The 19,670-nt window shown below is 53.0% G+C and overlaps 1 protein-coding gene across 1 annotated transcript in view; it reads left to right on the forward strand.

Annotated features, from left to right (window-relative positions):
* Window positions 1–18,608, forward strand: part of Kcnb1 (potassium voltage-gated channel subfamily B member 1) — a 79,897-nt gene extending 61,289 nt beyond the window's left edge. The window contains exon 2 of the mRNA XM_028769748.1: window positions 15,809–18,608. Within this exon, the coding sequence (XP_028625581.1) occupies window positions 15,809–17,815 (2,007 nt within the window). The 3' untranslated portion in view covers window positions 17,816–18,608. The remainder of the gene's footprint in view (window positions 1–15,808) is intronic.
* Window positions 18,609–19,670: the final 1,062 nt, after the last annotated feature.

The raw sequence follows: 19,670 nt of genomic DNA on the forward strand, positions 1-19,670 counted from the left end.
CCTGGAACTCACTCCATAGACCAGGCTATCTTTGAACTCAGAGCTCCTCCTGCCTCTGCCACCCCTCCTCACCCGAGTGCCAGGATTAATGGCAGGTGCTGCCACCGCCAGCCCTTTGTCAATGGGGTTCTGACTGCCAATGTTTTAACTTCTCAGAGCATAGCCCTGTCATAACCTGAGGTTCCAGACATCCCTCCAAAACGTCTGCTCTTAACTTTTCACCCCACAGACTTCCAGCCTGGTTGCCCTTTACCAGCCTGGCACGACCCCTCCTCTCTTTGATCTGTGGCATCCCTGGTGATGCCCGCCTCCCTGGGATTCAGCCGGCACTCAGTTATGGAAGGGAGATCTGGTGTACTGTTGACACAGGAGTGAGGATGTGACTTCATGACTTGGGGCCACTTGTGTATCACAGGATGGTCTGCACCGCTGAAAGCCACCATGACCAACCTCCTCCCAATGTCAGTACCATGGCAATCAGAAACTCCTTTCCTCTCCTCATGTTTCCAGAATACCTCCCAAGGGACAGGAACACCATCACTGGGCTAGATCATAGTCTTTTGAGTCACCCAGCCTGGGCACAAAGCCAGTTTGTCACTTAGCTGTGTGACCTTGGGCAAGTTGATTAACCTCTCTGAGCCCCAGGTTTTCCTACTACTACCTACAGAGGTGACCTTAGTATCTTCTGCCATCCTGGGGCCCCCTCACCTCCCTGCCTCCCTCTGTGGTGGCTGCTGCTGTCATTACTGTGGTATGCTCAGAAGCAGTGAGCTCCTGAGGGAGCTGCGCTTGCTTGTGATAATCGGGGGGGGGGCACCCAGCTAGCAACTGGAGATGGGGAGAAAGACGTCACCGTAAATTCGTGGACTCCAGCTAAACTCCATTTGCTCAAACTGACCTCCAGCTTACAATCTTCCTGCCTCAGCCTCCTCAGTGCTGGGGGTCGATGGTGTGCGCCCTCAGGGCTGGCTTCGTTCATTCATGTAATTTAACTTTTCGGAGGGTACGCACATACACACACACACTGTGTGTGTGTGTGTGTGTGTGTGTGTGTGTGTGTGTGTGTGTGTGTTTATAATAGCCCTCTTCATTGGCATCTTTTGAGAAGCAGGAAAATCAGACCACCCTATGGACACCTCCAGGCCCTTGTGGAGCTAGTGAGGGCTTCCTGGTGTTTCACACCCAGCCTGGCCCAGCCTTGTGTTCTTCCTACTCCACCCTTGTAGAGCAAAGAGGTCAGGCCCTCTAGAGGAAGTGGAGGGCAGGGTGAGGGACAGTCCTACTCCTTGGGCTCTGAAAAGGAAGACGACAGGAAACTCCCTGGGTATGGCCTGTCCAGGGCAAGAGGACTTGAAGACTCTGGGGTTCCCACCCTGGCAGGGGAGGTCAGGCTCGGGATGGAACCCAGCGTCTCATCCCTGTCTAGCAAGCACCCTGCTCCCCCCCAGCCCCAGTCCTAGCCCCACAAGCACCATTGGCTCAGTTCTGGGGACACTTGGTTAGTCAGTGAGAGGCAGGATGTACTCGTGTGTCCCAGAAGGAGGGTGCAGGAAGTCCAGTGCCCAGCTGAGTAGAGAACTGGGGGCTAGCCTAACCCTCTGTTGCCTACAAGCGTCAGAGCAGAGCCAAGAAAGCCCGGCAGGACAGGACGTGCATCCTCAGACCCCAGCTCCAGGCCTGACCCTGTGGTCCTTCCCCTCGGCTGACTGCCAGTATCAGCCTGCAGAAACGCTAAAGAAAGTGTAGACCAAGAGGGAGCCCTGCACACAGAAATCTAAGGTCTTTTCTAAAGACAAGATGTGTTCCTTCTCTGTAGCCTCAGCAGCCTAGCACTGTCCTCTGAAGGCAGAGGTTGGGGGCAGCTGAGGAATGACATTGCTCATAAGAATCTTGCTGAATGAGAATGAATCTTGCCCAGATGAGACTGGGGGTCCTTGAGGCTGGGGAAAAGGAAGTGGGAACCACTCCGCTGATTCAGATGAGCTCTGCCCCAAAGGAACTGGTGCCCATTTTATCCACAGCAACTGAGGTGGGGGAAGGGGGCTCAGAGCTTGAAGGACCAGTAAGAAATTGCTAGAAAGAAAGGCCGGTGAGGCAGGCAGGGCAGAAGAGGGCGCCCGGAAACTGGAGCCTGCTGAGCCCATTTTCCCAGGACCCAGAACGTGACGCAGTTTGTTGTGTGTGAAATGCTCGGAACAGAGAATGGCCCATGGTGAGTGGGTGCTAGGTAAACATTATTATTTTTCCTGTCTACAGAATGGAAGTCACAGCATCGACTCATGTGACTTGGGACTGGTGATAGGAACCCTTCCTCTGCCTGGACGTTTCTTCCCAGGCTGCAGACAGCTCTCTGAGCTTCATTGAGACAGCTGCTACGCTATTAGCCAGCTTTTCATGACTGTAACAGAATCCCTGGGGCAAGGAGCTTTATATAGCTCTCTGTGTCACAGGTTGGAAGTCAGAACCGCATAGAGCCGGCTCTGGTGAGGGCCTCTTGGCTGCAAGGCTTCCTGGCAGGTGGCGTTACAGTGACGGGTGTCTGAGAGGAAAGATCACATGGCCAACTGAGGGTTAGAAGATGGGGGGCCAGAGGCTGTGGAAGAAGGAAGGTTTTGAGGCTGGGGAGGGGCCAGAGGGCCAGCCTCAGATATACAATCTTCTCAAGACCTAAGACCCCACCTCACTCCCTCTCCTTTAAAGATATCACCTCAACACTGCCGCATTGAGAGCCACATCTCCAACATGTGACCCCTCAGGGTCGGAGAGCATCCAGTCCATCCCAACTCTTCAGAGAACCCCCTGGCCATCATGGTGATCAGCTCTGGCACCTGGTGACCCTGGCCACCCTTGTTCTTGCCTTTATAGCTCTGAAGTGATCTGTGAGTGATCTGTTCTTGTGACATGCGTCTGCTTCTCCTACCCCAAATGTCACACAGAAACACCATGCACACACACATGCACACACACAGACACACAGATGGACACACACATGCACATACATGGACACACACATGCACACATGCACACACACACATGGACACACACATGCACATGCATGGACACATACATGCACACACACACACACACACATGGACACACACATGCACACATGCACATACATGGGCACAGGTATGCACGTGGGCACAAGCACACACATACACACACACACATGGGCATGTGCACACACACACGCACACACACACATACACACATGGTTATGTGCACACACACATACACACATACACACATACACACACACACACAAAGACAGAGTCTGATTGTCCGCTTGCTGTTGTGTCCTCCAGCTACAGGATAGCACCTGAAGCATGATGTGGGTTCCATAATTATCTGCTGAAGGAATGAATGAGTGAGTGAGTGAGTGAGTGAGTGAATGAATGAATGCATGGCCTGACACCTTCCCTGAAACTGTGTGCAGCTTGACACCTAGCAGGGAGGACCTTGGGGCAGAGGGGCATGGGTGGAGGTCTCAGCTTTGGGTGGCCTTGGAGAGCAGGCCCTCATGTACTGCAGGTCCTCAGTCTAGACTAAAGCAGTCCGCTCAGTCTGATGCTTCTGATGCTTCGGAAGTTTGCAGTGCTTACTGGGATGAACGTAGACACCACACTCAAGAGGGACCAGAGCATGTGTGACAGGCCCCCTTCCAACTCCAGGCTCTTCCTATTCTGGGGTAGCCTCAACACCCTTAAGACACTATACCCTGAGCTATAAGCAAGACAAAGTCTTCTTTGTCTGCATTTATTAGACACCTGCTGTGTACTGGCAGGCAATGGACGAAGGAACACGTCTTAAATGACCTTCTGTGAGTGAAGCAGCTGAGGAGAAGGGAGGCCTCCAGGAGCAGCCCAGGTCCCTGTGCTCACTCTGGTGATGGGCGGGTGTGTGCCCTGTGACTTATGGAGGCCTGGGGGGAGCTTAGCTGTCTGTGAGAGAGATGAGCTACATTCCCCATAAAAACTTGTCAAAAGATGAGTAACTTCACTTTTGCTCAAAATCCCCCGCAGCTCCTTCGCTGCCTTCAGAGTCTCAGCCAGCGGCCACAGCCCAAGCCACTCTCTCTGTCTCAGGAAATGCCACCACTCTCCTGGTGGCCCAGGACAAAATCTGGGGCACCAGTGATTGGCCCTTCCCTCCCAGAGATCTGCCCTAGCAGCCATGTGCTTGGCCCCAGCTTACGCCTTGAATTCTGCTTCCGAGTTCTCAGCAGCCACCACTTCCTGTCTGAATACCCGCCATGGCCCCCTCACTCCCTCGAGGGGGTGTCAGGTCCTTAAGCTCCTAGGCCACAGGACCCCTGCTAGCTTGGCAAGGAGCCCCCTTAGGTCCGAGGTCATAGATGCCCGCCTCACTTCTCTCATCTCTGACTGAAGGCCTCACCTCCCATTCTAGCTCCAGGCCCAGTGTTGTCCTCAGTCTTACTCTTGTCCCCAACCTCAGGACCTTTGCACTTGCTACCATCTTTTCCTGGAAATTTTCTGGCTCCCCTGCTTTCCCACAAAGCACCTCTTCAGCAGCCACGCAGGCGCAGGCCGTGTGAGCCTAAGCCCCCGCCATTGTATTTATTTATTGTTATCTGTGTGTGTGAACTTGCCATGTAGAGGGGCAGACGGTATGATCAGAGGAGGTGACACTGTGGATAAGGACGGGGGCGGGGGCTTCTGAGAGGCCAGCCAGCCCAGCGCAGGCAGGGCCACGGGAGCCTCTGTGAGTCGAGACCGACCATATTTGAGAGCAGCAGGAAGCCGCCCGCGGCAGGACTCTAAGGAGTGGCTGGCGTGACCCTACTTTACACTTGTGAGGACCAGGGTGGTGGGTTGATTCCATCTGGAAAAGGCACTTTAGACTCTCCAGAGGAGATGACATTTCCTCCCGTCCAGAGAGTGAACCACAAGGAAAACAACTCCCGGACACTCCAGGTCACGGCAAACAAGGTGGTGCCGAAACCATGACAGGAAAAAGTGAAGCCGGCTGGAGCCAGAGAAGGAAGGGAGGAGCAGATGAGAAGGCGTCGCCCGGTCCTGTGGACTAGAGGAGAGCTCAAAGCACTGACCTCTGAGTCCTTTCTTTGCCTGAGGTCTCTGAGCAACTGGATGCCTACTGCCTCGGTGGACCCACCCGTCAGATGGGCACACAGTCTTATGTGCGAATAGCATTCCAGGCTCCATTTACTGGAGGGTTGCTGGGCTAACCATCCCTGTGTTGGTTCTTCCGAGAGACATCTAGACTCCAGATGTTTCTTCTCTAGATTCTAGAGAGAAGTGTGTATTCCTTGCATTTATCTGGATGCAAATGGTCAAAGGCCGGTGTGGTGGCTTTATAAGCTCACCACAGCCCCCAGCTCATCTTCTCTTCTCAACCTTCCCTAGAGAGTATAGCTACAGCATGATGGCACTCGAAGGCTGCAATGGTTCCAGCCATCACATCATCATCCCTGGCAGCAGGACGAAGAAAAATCTAGAAAGAGAAAGCAGTCTTCTCCGCTTTAAATGGATTTTTGGAAGCCCACGCAGCACTTGCACTCCCATGTTACTGGCCGAACATCAGTACCCATCTAGAAGCAAGGAAAGCTGGGAAATGTAATCTCTAAGCTCGAGTGTCTGTGTTAAGGGGTTCTGCTGGTACGAGAGGATGGCACGTGGGCACTTGCTGCCTACAGCACGTGACTTTCCCTGGGCCCTGCATCACTGGGAACAGAGGAGGCAGGGCGAGGGCTCTGGGAGCAGAGGCTCAAGCTCAGAGTGCTGCAGCTGGGGTTCCCCGCAGCCTCTTTTCCTTTCTGGTAACGCAGCCCCTCCAGGCTCGTGACTAAGCCTCCCCGTCAGCATCCATTCCGAGGTTTGCACTGTGCTGCCCACAGCGTCTCGTGGGCACAGCTGAACACTGCCGGTGTCCCTCAGAGGACAAAAATGGCAGCGCTTTCTGGGGTGTCTCTTTGTATTGCTCTTCTGCTTTGAGTGGCCACCGCAGCCTGAGCTGCACTTGGTGTAGAGGGGCCTCTCCTATCTGCCCCTTACCTCTGCCTCCCTCCTCCCCTCTCCCTAACGCAAACATGCTTGCCCAGCAGCTTCCACCACAGGGCCTTTGCACCTGCTGTCCCTCACCTGGAATGCTTCCCTAGGGCCGGCTTCTCCTTTTCCTTCCTTCAGGCCCGAGCCCAGATAGAGGCCCAGCCCCGCCAGCCAGAAACTAGCCACCTAGTAGCCACGACTTTCTCACAGGCCCATTTCACCCTCTGTAGACATTATCATACCAGACCAACCTGTTTGCTTCTGGTCAGTATACTCGTTTCTCTGTGAGGCCGTTGGGATCTCTCTCACACACACACTCAGGTTTCTGCCTGAACTGTTTACTGTTGGGTCTCTAGGACGAGACCTGGCATGTCAATGAGTGAGCGAGCAAGTGGGAGAATGAATGAATGAGCAAGTAAATGAATGAATGAATGAATGAATGAGGGAGTGAAAGGCTGGCAAGGTCGTTGTAAACACCGGAACCACTACTTGAGGTAGCAGTCATGCACACCAGGCGAGCACTATCAACTTAGCCACATTGCAGCCCAAGTACAGGATCTTTTATTTATTATTTTTTATGTATATGAGTACACTGTTGTTGTCTACAGACACACCAGAAGAAGGCATCAGACCCCATTACAGATGACTGTGAGCCACCATGTGGTTGCTGGGATTTGAACTCAGGACCTCTGGAAGAGCAGTCAGTGCTCTTAACCTCTGAGCCATCTCTCCAGCCCCAAGTACAGGATCTTTTTTTTTTTTTTTTCTTTTTCCGAGACAGGGTTTCTCTGTGTAGCCCGGGCTGTCCTGGAACTCACTCGGTAGACCAGGCTGGCCTCGAACTCAGAAATCCGCCTGCCTCTGCCTCCCAAGTGCTGGAATTAAAGGCATGCGCCTCCACCGCCCGGCTCCAAGTACAGGATCTTAACCAACACATTCGCTGCTGGCCTCCTGTAGGACACAGGTCACAGTTCATTTCCAGACGTCACTGAGTCTATGCACGAGGACCCACGTTACATCCCCAGCACTTCTGAAATGGTTTTCATTCTTTCTACCTTCTTGTGTTGAATACCTGAAGGAAGACAGGGATCAGACTGAGCCCGGCCTGTCCTTCCAGCCAGAGGCTGAGGCAGGACAATCATAAGCTCAAGGCCTACCTGGACAAGATACTCAGCTGTCACTTCCTCTGCTGTGGCATAAGATGGAGGCTGTGCCCTGGGATGAGAGAGTCAGTGGATCTCTGAGTCACCGGGGAAGGGAACGGTGCCGGAGCCCACCGGACTCTCAGTGGCTTTTTCGTAAGCAAGGCCAGAGACGTGAAGATCCTGGCCTGGGGATGCCCTGGTGGAGTTAGAAGGCAACTCTTCTGACTCCTCACCTGTCTGCCTTGTGTCAGTGACTCTCCTGTGAGACCGGGTGAGCAGATGATGTTGGTCCCATGTTTGGGGGGCAGTTTGGACCGTGCCACCAGACAGAAGAACTGGTAAAGTGGTTGCAAATTCAGAACCCCAGTAAATCTCATCACTGAGAATGGCAGGGGTAGGAACTAGCTTCCGATCATGTTCCTGTCCTAGAGCTCGTGACCACGACACCCCAATAAGAGGCCCATGATAACCGGTCACATAGCATGAAGACCTAGAGTTCTTCATGCTAATGCGGTACCTAGATAGGCCTTGAGTGTCTAACCAATGGGCTTCCCTTCCTGGGCATCCCTTCCTGCAAAAGGTATTTAATCCCTGGTTTACCCTGAGTAAGACATCCTCATCCGCCACGAACAAAAAACAGTTTGGACAAGCAAGGACTGTCCCCTTCATCAAGGACGGTGGCGGAGGGAGGCCTTAGTCATACAAAGCAGTGCCTGAGTCTCCTGTAGAAGGGTCCTCTTCCAGCCCCTCTGTGCTTTAGCATTCACTCAGAACTAAGCCGGAATCTATCCTGTCCAGGGCTGAGTGAGGCACAGCCCACAGGCCCCCGTTTCCAACTCCCTGAGGTCCCCAGCAGTGTCTGCACACCCAGGAATTTGAGAACCACAAGCACCCGTCCTAGACTGCGTTCTGTTTTCCCTGGGTGACATCCCAGTGGCAAGGCAGACATGCAGCCTGTCGTTGCTGCATTTCACCTCCCCTGAGCGACATATCAGTGGCATTCAGACACCCCAGATGAGAGGCAGAAATGCAGGCTGACGCAGTTCGTGGACGTCTACCAGCAAACGTGGCTATGAAGATGACCCTCCTGAAGGACTTGTGGCTTTAGCCATTGGCTGTGTGGTCCCCCACCCAGCATCTCTCCTGACCCACAGGGCCTTCTTTGATGTCTGAGCTACCACAGTTGGATTCTCAGGAGCCATTTCCACATTCATATCCCTCCATACCAGGGGACAGAGGCACCAGTTAGAGGCTTTAGAGCCTGTGGACGCCGTCCTGCCTGGCCAGCCACACACCTCTTAATTATATTCCCGGTGCGCTCTACAGCAGGGACAGCCTGTGCCATTTGTCAATCCTGACTGACAGTCTCATCCCCCGCTTCCCGTGTCCTCAGCAGGTCTAGGGGACTGGTGGTCACCCAGCCAGAGGGCAGAGTCCAGACTTTCCCTTTCAGAAGGGAACCTTAGGGACATCTCCCTAGTCTCCCCCATGTGGACCAGGGCTGACCTCTGCTTCCCCTTCACAAGGTTGCTCAGGAGACAGGAGGGAGACAATTCCCAGGCCCTGACCTCCACAGGGAAACTCTTTTTCCTCTGTACATCTGCGTTGCATATCTTGAATTATATTTAATTGTGTGTATGTATGTACCCATCACAACATGCATGTGTGTGTGTGTCACAGTGTGTATATGGGTGCCAGTGTGCATGTGTGCAGACGACAATGTGCATGTGTGTGCTTGGCCACAGTGAGCACACATGTGCTCACCACAGTGTGCATATGAGGTCAGAGGACAACTTGTGGGACTCTTCTTCCACCACATGGGCACCAGGATCGAACTCAGATCGCCAGGCTTTGCACCCAGCCCCTTTCCTCAATGAACCCTTTCGCTGGCCCAATGCTAGGCTTTGGTATGTTTGATTGTTATGAGGCTCTGGGAATTGAACTGAGGATTTCAGCTAGGCTAGGCAGGCGTTCCACCACTGAGCTGTATTTCCAGGCCTCTCCTGAATTTTGTGAAATGGGGGTCTCATGGAGCCTAGGCTGTCCGCAAACTCCCTCTGCAGCTAGGAGTACTTTGAACTTCTGATCCCACCTTCCTTTGCACATGCCCCAAGTACTAGGATGACAAGAGCCCCACCATACCTGGTTCATGCTCGAGTGCAGCCCAGGCATGCTTGTGCATGCCAGACAAGTGCTCAACCCACTGAGACACATACAGGCCATTCATTCATTCATTCATTCATTCATTCATTCATTCATTCATTCATTCATTCATTCATCGAGGCTCTTGTGTAGCTCAGGCTGCCCTGGAACTATCAATTCTGAAACTGCATTAGACTGAGTGCCGTGCCAGATTGCTGGCATGTGTCACCATACCCATTTTTCTGTGCAGCTTAGCTGAGGTCTCCCACAGTCCCTGAGGACTCAGGTCTGAGACTCAGCGCATGCCCACAAACTGGAAAGTATCTGTGGAAAGCATTGCTGCTGAAAATATCCTGTGGATAGTTCTGAGAGAAGGGAAGCCTGTGCCTCTGGGGACAACAGCTGGGGTGGCTTCCCTGAGGAGGTGACCTCCGACTGAACCACAGAGGAGAAGCAGTCAGCTAGCAGAGTGGAGTAAGAAACCTTCCAGGCATGAGGGATGGTGTGGGCAAAGGCTCTGAGGCAGGAAGGACCATAGAGACTATGGTGGGGCTAGAAAGGCCTGCGTTGAGAGAACAGAGGGGCTGGAACCGATGCCCCTGGACATGCACACCAAGCTCCTGTGGCTGGAGATGCAAACCACACAGACCAAGAGCTGCCAGGCTTCTCTGTAAAAGGTCAGTCTTGTGCTGGGGTTAACCCATCCATATCCAGAAAAGTTCTTCTCCCCATCTGAGTCCAGCCAGCGGGTTGGAGAAAGGAGAGGGGGTCTACACCAATTCTAGGTGCCTTTTGCTGCCCAAACCTGATCACAGGACCTCATCTGCCCAGCAAGGGAAGCTGGGAAATGTAGTCCTTATCCTAGATGGCCCACACCCAGCAACGGAAGGAGGGAATAAACACTGGAGGGTGTGGTCTGTACAGTGATTTTGAGGGGACGGGGGAGACGTCTGTCTGCAGTGGCACCAGTGAGATCTGATGATGTTTGAGACAAGGTGGTGGCTGTACGGTGGTCAGGAAAGGTCAAATCTGGTGATGTTTGTGAACAGGAATTGGCTGAATGTCAATGTAGGACAAATTAAGGCAGGATGATAGGACTCGCTCACACACACCCCCTTCCCCATTTCTGCCTCTGTAATTCTGTGAGCCCTCCAGAACATTCTTTACACATAGTAGCAGGTCTGTTAATAGCTATTCTCATTATCATAGTACCAGGTAGGACCAGAACTGCAGGAGTACATAGCTACGGAGGCCTAACTTGAGGTGCAAAGGTCCTGAGGCACTGGGAGTCTGCCTGGGAAGCGGTTGTTGCTCCTTAGCACCACCTAGTGGTCATGAGTGGACGTACAGGCTGGTGGAGCTCCTCTGGTTTGTTCAGGGAATTCAAACATCTGGAATTTTATGTGAAATCTCCCCATTTTAACCAGATGTGTTGGTGCATACCTGAAATGCCAACACTCAGGAGAATCTCAAGTTCAAGGCCAGCCCGATCTATGCCCAGTCTCAAACAAACCAACCAATAAACAAAAACTCCCAATTTGAAGCGTGGGCAACTAAGGAAAGTGAATGTCTTAGGCTCTGGCTGGCTGGATGTCCCTGGACTGTGTCCTACACTCCTGTCCTCTTGTGATGGCTCCTCTTCCCAGGGACCAGGTGCTGCCAGCATCCCCTGCCACTCCAGCCTCCCCCCAGCCCTTGTGGCAGGCAGGGAGGGGACAACTCTTCAGGCTGCTCCCAATCCCTTAATCGGATTTGCTCCAGTGACCCTTCCAATTAAAACTCCCCGATGTAATCCCCCTCTCCCCCCTTAAAACCCAGGAAGCGGAAGGACCATAAAAGGAGTCCCTTCTTGTGCCCTTGAGCACTTCCCGGGGAGCCCCACGGCCGGAGACCACATCCCAGCTCCACCAAGAGAACATACGTCTCCACCAAGAGAACATACGTCAAATGTTAGCAGACGATCATGTAAAAGCATTATGATTATTGCAAAGCAAGCGTCAATAAAAATGGATAAGGAGTCATTTTTTGCCAAGAATGCCCCATTGCTTTTAGTCCCCGTGACCTCAGGAGTGTCACAGGAGGGAAGCAGGTCCTTTGGTTGTTTTCTCAGACAGGGTCACTGGTATCCCCAGCTCCTGACTCAGAGCCAGGCAGAGTGGGTGGGTGCACAATGCTGAGGGCAGTGAGAGTCAAAGCCAGGGACACCATGAAGGAGTCGGGTCCCATGCTCCTTGGCTGAATCAGGTGTCTCTGCCTCAACCTCCCTTTCCCACCGATGGGATCAGCAATGAGTTCATCGAGGACGGGTAGAGGTGGAGGAGCCAGAACTCCATTTGCAAGTGGCAACTCCTTAGCTAGCAGCTGCGTTCACAGCCACCTGTGACCCCCACTCCCAGGAGGCCAAGGCAGGAGGATCCTGAGTCTCTGTCCCATAACGAGACCCTGTCTGTGACACTCCTGGGGTCATGGGGACTAAACCCAATGGGATGCCCTCGGCAGAAAACAACTCCTTATCTTTATCGACACTTGCTTTGCAAACTACACACTTCTTGTGTACAAGTCAAGGATTGCTTTCAATGTTTTTAACTATTGTGTGTTAACATTTCCACATGTGCTCGCTTTAAATTCTGACCACTCTCGTGTCCCGCCTCTCTCTCATCCCCCTCCCACTCCACAAATACCTCCAGTAATAAATAGTTTGTAACTATTTATTTTGTTTTGTGAGCACTGAGATTAAACAAGGCGGTCTGTGTGAGTGTGGCCTTGGAGCCGCTGCTTGCTGCTGGCTGGGTCAGCATCAGGCACACAACCATGGTTCCTCCTCTCCCAGGACCTGTAATAACCAGTAGTTCAGAGGAAAACGTTGGGACCTCGTGAGTCCTGTCCACTTCTCGACTGGTTCTTAGGGCTGGTCTTGTGTGGGGCCAGGGCAGGTAACTGCTGGTGATGTGAGGCCGTGGTTATAATGCTATATTGAGTCTAACAGACAGGTGGAGGTGGCGCCCACACCTTTAATCCCAGATTCGGAGGCAGAGGCAGCCTCGGATATCTGTGAGTTCAATACCAGCCTGGTCTACAGAGCAAGTTCCAGGACAGCCAGGGCTACACAGTGAAACCTGTTTTGGAAAAAGAGATAGTGGAAAAGAGCGAGGTCTCTCTCTCTCACCTCGTACCTCTGTCGTGGTGTTTCCTGAGCCCCTTGAGGGCACAGCACAAAGAGCTTACTCGGGGCTATTCCGATACCTGAATGGATCATCGTTGGTTTGTCCGATTGTGGCTTGGTGGAATTGTGGTTGTTGCCCCTCTGCAACCCTTAGGAACAACAGTTATTACAGACACATAGGAGTAACTGGTAAGCCCCCAATGCCCTAAGTAATTTGCCAAGGATCCTTACGTCTCTGTTGACCACGGTGGGCCGAGTGACCGTGGGTGCAGCCTCTCCTTTCTCTGCTGAGGTCTATGCTACGTGGACACTTGATACCTTGTCCTCCATATTGGAAGGACAGAGAAAGGGCAGGGAGGTGGCATCAACTGTGGGAACTGTCCCTGGGCCAGAGCAGTTGAAGAAGACTCGATCCAGGCTGGGCGGTGGTGGCGCACACCTTTAATCCCAGCAATTGGGAGGCAGAGGCAGGTGGATTTCTGAGTTCGAGGCCAGCCTGGTCTACAGAGTGACTTCCAGGACAGCCCGGGCTATACAGAGAAACCCTGTCTTGAAAAACCAAAAGAAAAAAAAAAAAAGACCCAATCCAGACAGCCCTGCATTCCGCTCATATCCCTCTCCTGTCTGGCATACTCAGGACACCCCTGGGAACTCCTCATGGGAAGAGAATGTGGGCACTGGTCCCCTCAGGCTGGCTCCTGCCTCTGAGTCTGGAGCCTGGAGTCCCGCTCTGACCCAATGAGGCTCTAATCCCAGGAAAGCAGGGACTTTTCTAGGCCTGACCCAGGGCCAGGAGGACCTTGTATGGTGACTTAGCCATCCATGCCAGGACCTGTACACATGGCCTAAGGTTCATATGAAGCTTCCAGGGTGTTGGTAATAGATTACCTGGATAAGGACCTAATGACAGATGGGCTTAGTGACCATCATAGGCAACTGCTCAGTCACTTCCACCTCATTCAACATTTAAAGCATTGAAGGCTCAAAGAGGGAAAGTAGCTTGCTTGACCAAGGCCACACAGCCAAAGAATAAAACCACTAAGAATGGAGTCCAAGTCCCCAACCAGCTTATACACAAAGGAGCTGAAGAGAAACAGAAGAAGTGAGTTAGGGGCAAGTGTACCACACTGACTGAAGAGGCCTTCAGTTTACCTCAGTCTTGCAGTGATGGCCAGCCTACCAAGGTAGGAAACTGAGGCACAGAGGGCTTAACGAACATTTGGAAGTTCCCCAGGCAGGAAGAGTGGTCCTGACTCCAAGAGCTTTGGTGGTCTAGAAGAAACAAACCTTGTCAGTGAGATTAGGGTTGTTTCTGAGCTGCCTGGACAGTGGGGGCCCACAGGGAGGAGCTGATACCTTGGGCTCTCCCCTCCCACCATGGCAGCACACACACACACACACACACACACACACACACACACACACGAGTGACTCCCCCCAGCCCCCAGGACTGGGACTCAGAGGGCCTGTCTCTGGATGCACAGAGATTACAGCCTTGGAGTAACAAGCCATGGGGTTGCCAATAGCCAGGTCTATAAGTCACTACTGTCAAAGACCATTCACTCTGTGGGTGTGTGATAGCCGGGACTATAACTCATTTCTTGTCACAGACTATTCACTATGCGGGACTGACCAGAGTTGTCTGGGGTTAGAAATAGGAGCAGGTGCCAGCTGCACCCTGCCAGCCTCTGAGGAAACAGAATCTCCCAGCTCTTAAAGGGGCAGACACCCCCAAGATCCATTCCTGTTGGAATCAGAGATGGGAGCAGGTGCCAACAGGATTCAGCCTAAGGCCTGTGCCTGTACCACCCAAGCTCTGTGTGCCAGCCTGTGCTAATGTGCCCAACCTGTGCTAAAGGCAACATAGGTCCCTGCTCTAGAACTTGTAAGAGGCTACCACGTGCCTGCCCCAGAGTTTCATTAGCCTGGATAATGCTCTGTTTCTAGGGGCCAGCTTGTGCATTACAGGATGCTGGGTGATACCCCCGTCCTCTGCCTATCTGATGCCTGTTGCACTCCTTCTGTGGCCTGCAGCTGTGCAACCAAATACTTCCAGGAAATTGCTAAGATCCACCCTAGGAAGTAGCCTTGTTGTACAGACAAGGAAGAGGCCAGCCCTCAAGGCCAAGGGTAGCAAAGCCAGGCCCAGCTACTCAGAGAGAGTGACAGCAAAGTTTATCTTCCTATTAATGCATCTGTCACTAGGCAGGGAAAACGGGTAGGTTTATGTGTCATTTTGTAGACTGTGGCTGAAATAAAGGTGAGTGAATTATTTTGCAGAGTAGTGTAGGTAACAGGAACATGCACGGTTTGGTGTTGGGCTGACAGAAACAGGCTTTGTTTGGGAGTTTTCATGTGCTGCACAAACAGCTTCAGAAAAGCCAGCTAATGGGAGGAGGCTGGCACAGCTGGCACAGCTGTCTGCGGGCCGACGTTCAAGTTCACAGCACAGCAAGCGGAAGGCCAGGATGAGCCCTCACTCCTGGCGTGGCCAGCCGCGGGCACTCGGCTAGCTGAATTTGATGGTGCCAGAGCAGGGTACACAGAAAGGCTAAGAATCACTCCTATTGGACGGCACATATAGATTCTGGGCAGCAATGGGCACATCTGCACGTGTGCGTGCACTCACTCGCACACACGTGCGCACACATGTGTACACACACACACAACTGGAATGAGATGTTAGTACCCCCACGGCACAGCAGTACAGTGAAGGGACCTGAAGATGGAGTGGCCCTTGTATCCAGGGAAAGCAAGGATGATGTCAGAGGACAACTTACAGAGTCAGTCCTCTCCGCCCACCTTTATGTGGGAGTCAGGGACTGAACTCGGGTCTCCAGGCTTGCGTGACAGCACCTTTCCCCACTGAGCCTTCCCACCAGAACTCAGCCTTGGTCATCAGCCCTGCACCCCAGAACTACGCCCAGCCACATTTGGCCCCCCTGACGTTTTTATAAATATCATTTTACTGAGAGGCAGCCACAGCCATTCCTTCTTATTTCGTCCAGGCTGCTGCTGCAGAGCTGCACGGCTGTAACAAGACTCGCCAGGCAACCCTTTTATTCCCTGTGCTTCTGTCGAGAAGGTCTGCTTGCCCGACAAGCTTGACATTGTCTTCATTTTCTAGCTTCAGTTTTCACATCTATGTCATAAACAGGTTTGCAGACGTTACCTTTTGTCACTTGGTCAGCCATGAAGTCTCTGGTGAGAGAGACAGGAGATGGCTACGAGGACCGTGTCTGAGGGCTGTGCCGAGCTGGGTGCTGACCATGTCCTCTCTGTGTAAGGGTCGTGCTGTGCTGGGTGCTGACCATGCTCTCTTCTCCCCTCAGATCCTGGCCATCATCTCCATCATGTTCATCGTCCTCTCCACCATCGCCCTGTCCCTCAACACGCTGCCTGAGCTGCAGAGCCTGGACGAATTCGGCCAGAGCACTGACAACCCGCAGCTGGCACACGTGGAGGCGGTGTGCATCGCGTGGTTCACCATGGAGTATCTGCTGAGGTTCCTGTCCTCGCCCAAGAAATGGAAGTTCTTTAAGGGCCCCCTCAATGCCATTGACTTACTGGCCATCCTGCCCTACTATGTCACCATCTTCCTCACGGAATCCAACAAGAGCGTGCTGCAGTTTCAGAATGTGCGCCGTGTGGTCCAGATCTTCCGCATCATGCGTATCCTCCGAATCTTGAAGCTGGCCCGACACTCCACCGGCCTGCAGTCCTTAGGCTTCACACTGCGCAGGAGCTACAACGAGCTGGGCTTGCTCATCCTCTTCCTCGCCATGGGTATCATGATCTTCTCCAGCCTGGTCTTCTTTGCAGAGAAGGATGAGGATGACACCAAGTTCAAAAGCATCCCCGCCTCTTTCTGGTGGGCTACCATCACCATGACGACCGTTGGTTATGGAGACATCTACCCTAAGACTCTCCTGGGGAAAATCGTGGGGGGCCTCTGTTGCATCGCCGGGGTCCTGGTGATTGCCCTCCCCATCCCCATTATTGTCAACAACTTCTCCGAGTTCTACAAGGAGCAGAAGCGCCAGGAGAAAGCCATCAAGCGGAGAGAGGCTCTGGAGAGGGCCAAGAGGAACGGCAGCATCGTGTCCATGAACATGAAGGATGCCTTCGCCCGGAGCATCGAGATGATGGACATCGTGGTCGAGAAAAATGGAGAGAATGTGGCTAAGAAGGACAAAGTGCAGGACAACCACCTGTCTCCCAACAAGTGGAAATGGACCAAGAGGGCACTTTCTGAGACCAGCTCCAGTAAATCCTTCGAAACCAAGGAGCAGGGATCCCCCGAGAAGGCCAGGTCCTCGTCTAGTCCACAGCACCTGAACGTCCAGCAGTTGCAAGACATGTACAGTAAGATGGCCAAGACCCAGTCTCAGCCCATCCTCAATACCAAGGAGATGGCACCACAGAGCAAGCCGCAGGAAGAACTGGAGATGGGCAGCATGCCCAGCCCCGTGGCTCCCCTGCCCACCCGCACAGAGGGTGTCATCGACATGCGGAGTATGTCCAGCATTGACAGTTTCATCAGCTGCGCCACAGACTTCCCTGAAGCCACCAGATTCTCCCACAGTCCTCTGGCATCCCTCTCCAGCAAGGCTGGGGGCAGCACAGCCCCAGAGGTGGGCTGGCGGGGGGCTCTGGGTGCCAGCGGCGGGAGACTCATGGAGACCAACCCCATCCCTGAGGCCAGCCGCTCTGGTTTCTTCGTTGAGAGCCCCAGGAGTTCCATGAAGACCAACAACCCCATGAAGCTGCGAGCCCTCAAGGTCAACTTCATGGAGGGTGACCCCACCCCGCTGCTGCCCTCTCTGGGCTTGTATCACGATCCTCTTAGGAACAGAGGAGGCGCGGCAGCCGCAGTCGCAGGACTGGAGTGTGCCTCCCTCTTAGATAAGCCTGTCCTGAGCCCGGAGTCTTCCATCTACACCACAGCAAGTGCCAGGACGCCCCCTCGCTCCCCGGAGAAACACACAGCAATAGCATTCAACTTCGAGGCGGGGGTCCACCAGTACATAGACACTGACACAGATGACGAGGGTCAATTGCTCTACAGCGTGGACTCCAGTCCTCCCAAGAGTCTCCACGGGAGTACCAGCCCCAAGTTGAGCATTGGCGCTAGAACAGAGAAGAACCACTTTGAGAGTTCCCCCTTACCAACCTCCCCTAAGTTCTTAAGGCCGAACTGTGTCTACTCCTCAGAAGGGTTGACTGGAAAAGGCCCTGGGGCTCAAGAGAAATGCAAGCTGGAGAACCACACCTCCCCCGACGTGCACATGCTGCCTGGGGGAGGAGCACATGGGAGTACTCGGGATCAGAGTATCTGAGCTCCCTACCACAGAGGGCATTTGCAGGAGAAAACGAGGAAGAGGGATGCTTGGCTTGCCTGCCGCTGAGTTCTGCGTGAACTCGGAGACCCAAGCCCCCCCCCCCCTACAGAGCCCCAGCGACAGGAGAGACCCCGAGAGCCATGACAAGTCTGTGGACAGCAACAAGTCACAGGGACCACACCTAACAGCATCTTCCTGAGATGGCAAGAGCAGAGCTGACAGCCACCACTAAGACCTAGCCCAGGCCACACACTTCCTCGTCTCCTCTAGATGCTCTCTCAGCCTCTGAGGGCGCCATCAGCATCTCTCATGGCTTCAGCTGAGGCGGGTGTTGGAGCAAGGGGCTGCTAGTGAAAGAGTGGACTGACCAAGCAGTATTGGGTGTCACCCCTCCTGTTAGAAGGGTACAGAGGACACTTGATCATGGGGAAGTCTCCCCTACATCAGCCACACTCCTAGGGCATAAACGCTTAAACAAGCAAGCGGCTCGAATGATTCAGTATTCTGTGGTACCTGGGGCTTTTTCCTGAGACGCTGTCAGGGTGAGCTGACAATTTAGACTCAACTCTTTTCTGCCCACCTGGCATTCCAGGAAGGAAGGGTTCCTACGGCTGGCACTCAGCCCAGGGGATATAAGCCAGGGCTGTCACAGGAAAGTGGGTTCCAAACAGCGCCAGCCTGGACTGAAGACATACACAAGCATCAAACATGCAAACGAGATAGATTATTCAATGAAACTGTGTGTGACTGAAAAACAACATTAAAAAATAATAAATTTCATTTTCTACATGAAAAAAAAAAAAAGAAAAGGAAAAAAAAATCCTTCACTGAACTGCCCTGTGCAGAGTTGTGACTACTTTCGGCTGTGGTGGGGAACACACCTACTATGAGAGGAAGTTCTTTTTTTTTTCCTGTGGTATTCAAGCTAAAAAAAATAATAATAATAAGTTAATAAACAAAGCACTTTATGTTTTTCTAATCTAGGTTCTACCAGGGACAGTGTCAGGATCTCGCACTTTAAAACAAGCACTATTTCCAATGGGCCGCATGCAGGCCCTGCACTTGGGGTATTACTTGTGCCCATTTCTGACCACAGTGGGTCTACCGTTGCCACATCAGAGTCCGAGGCTTTTCCGTGACCCCTCAGGATCACCCCTCATCCCTCATGGGACAGGAGAGGTCCTCAGTTCTTGGGGGGCAGGGCTCTCTTAAAGTCCTGCGTACAGGAGACTCAGAAGGGCGCGGCAAGAGTTGGGTGTCGGGTGTTGTACCGCTCTTTCCTGTCAACGGGCCATTGTGTGTTCTGTGTTACTGTCTGTCCCGAAAGCCCGACGCTCCCTCCCGCAGCCATCTGGCAGACGGCACAGCCAAAAGCAATAAGTACCCATGTGTATCCCTTGAGGTTCCCGTGTACTTCCTGGTGTCAGTCTTCCTGTCCCGCCTGCCTGTGACCCCGTGGCACAGTATTGTTGGCCCTTCCTCAATGACACCAATCTGCCCAATGCTCTAGTTACGGCAATGCCGTTGGTCAGCCTGTCTGTGGTACAATGGGGCAATGTAGTTTTCTTACTATAGTGTAAGTGTGTCCCAAATACTGTAGTGTCCTCCTCCCTGTCCTCAGAACAGTGACGGGCATGTCTTCCTGACAAAGCAATGACAACAATGGTCACCTGTCCTCAGTATCACATGTGGCTGGTCGGCCCAGTAGTTCGATGGCACGATACACCCGTCAGCACACGCACATCAAGATGTTTTGCCTTCTCTTGTTTCCATGTCTGAGGTCAGGCCCTGTCCCAGGTAGGATGCTAAAGGCTCATCCCACCACCCTTAAACAAAATGTTTTCTACAGTCC

This window comes from Grammomys surdaster, unplaced genomic scaffold, assembly GCF_004785775.1.
Source record: "Grammomys surdaster isolate TR1022 unplaced genomic scaffold, NIH_TR_1.0 193, whole genome shotgun sequence".
NCBI classification, from domain to species: Eukaryota; Metazoa; Chordata; class Mammalia; order Rodentia; family Muridae; genus Grammomys; species Grammomys surdaster.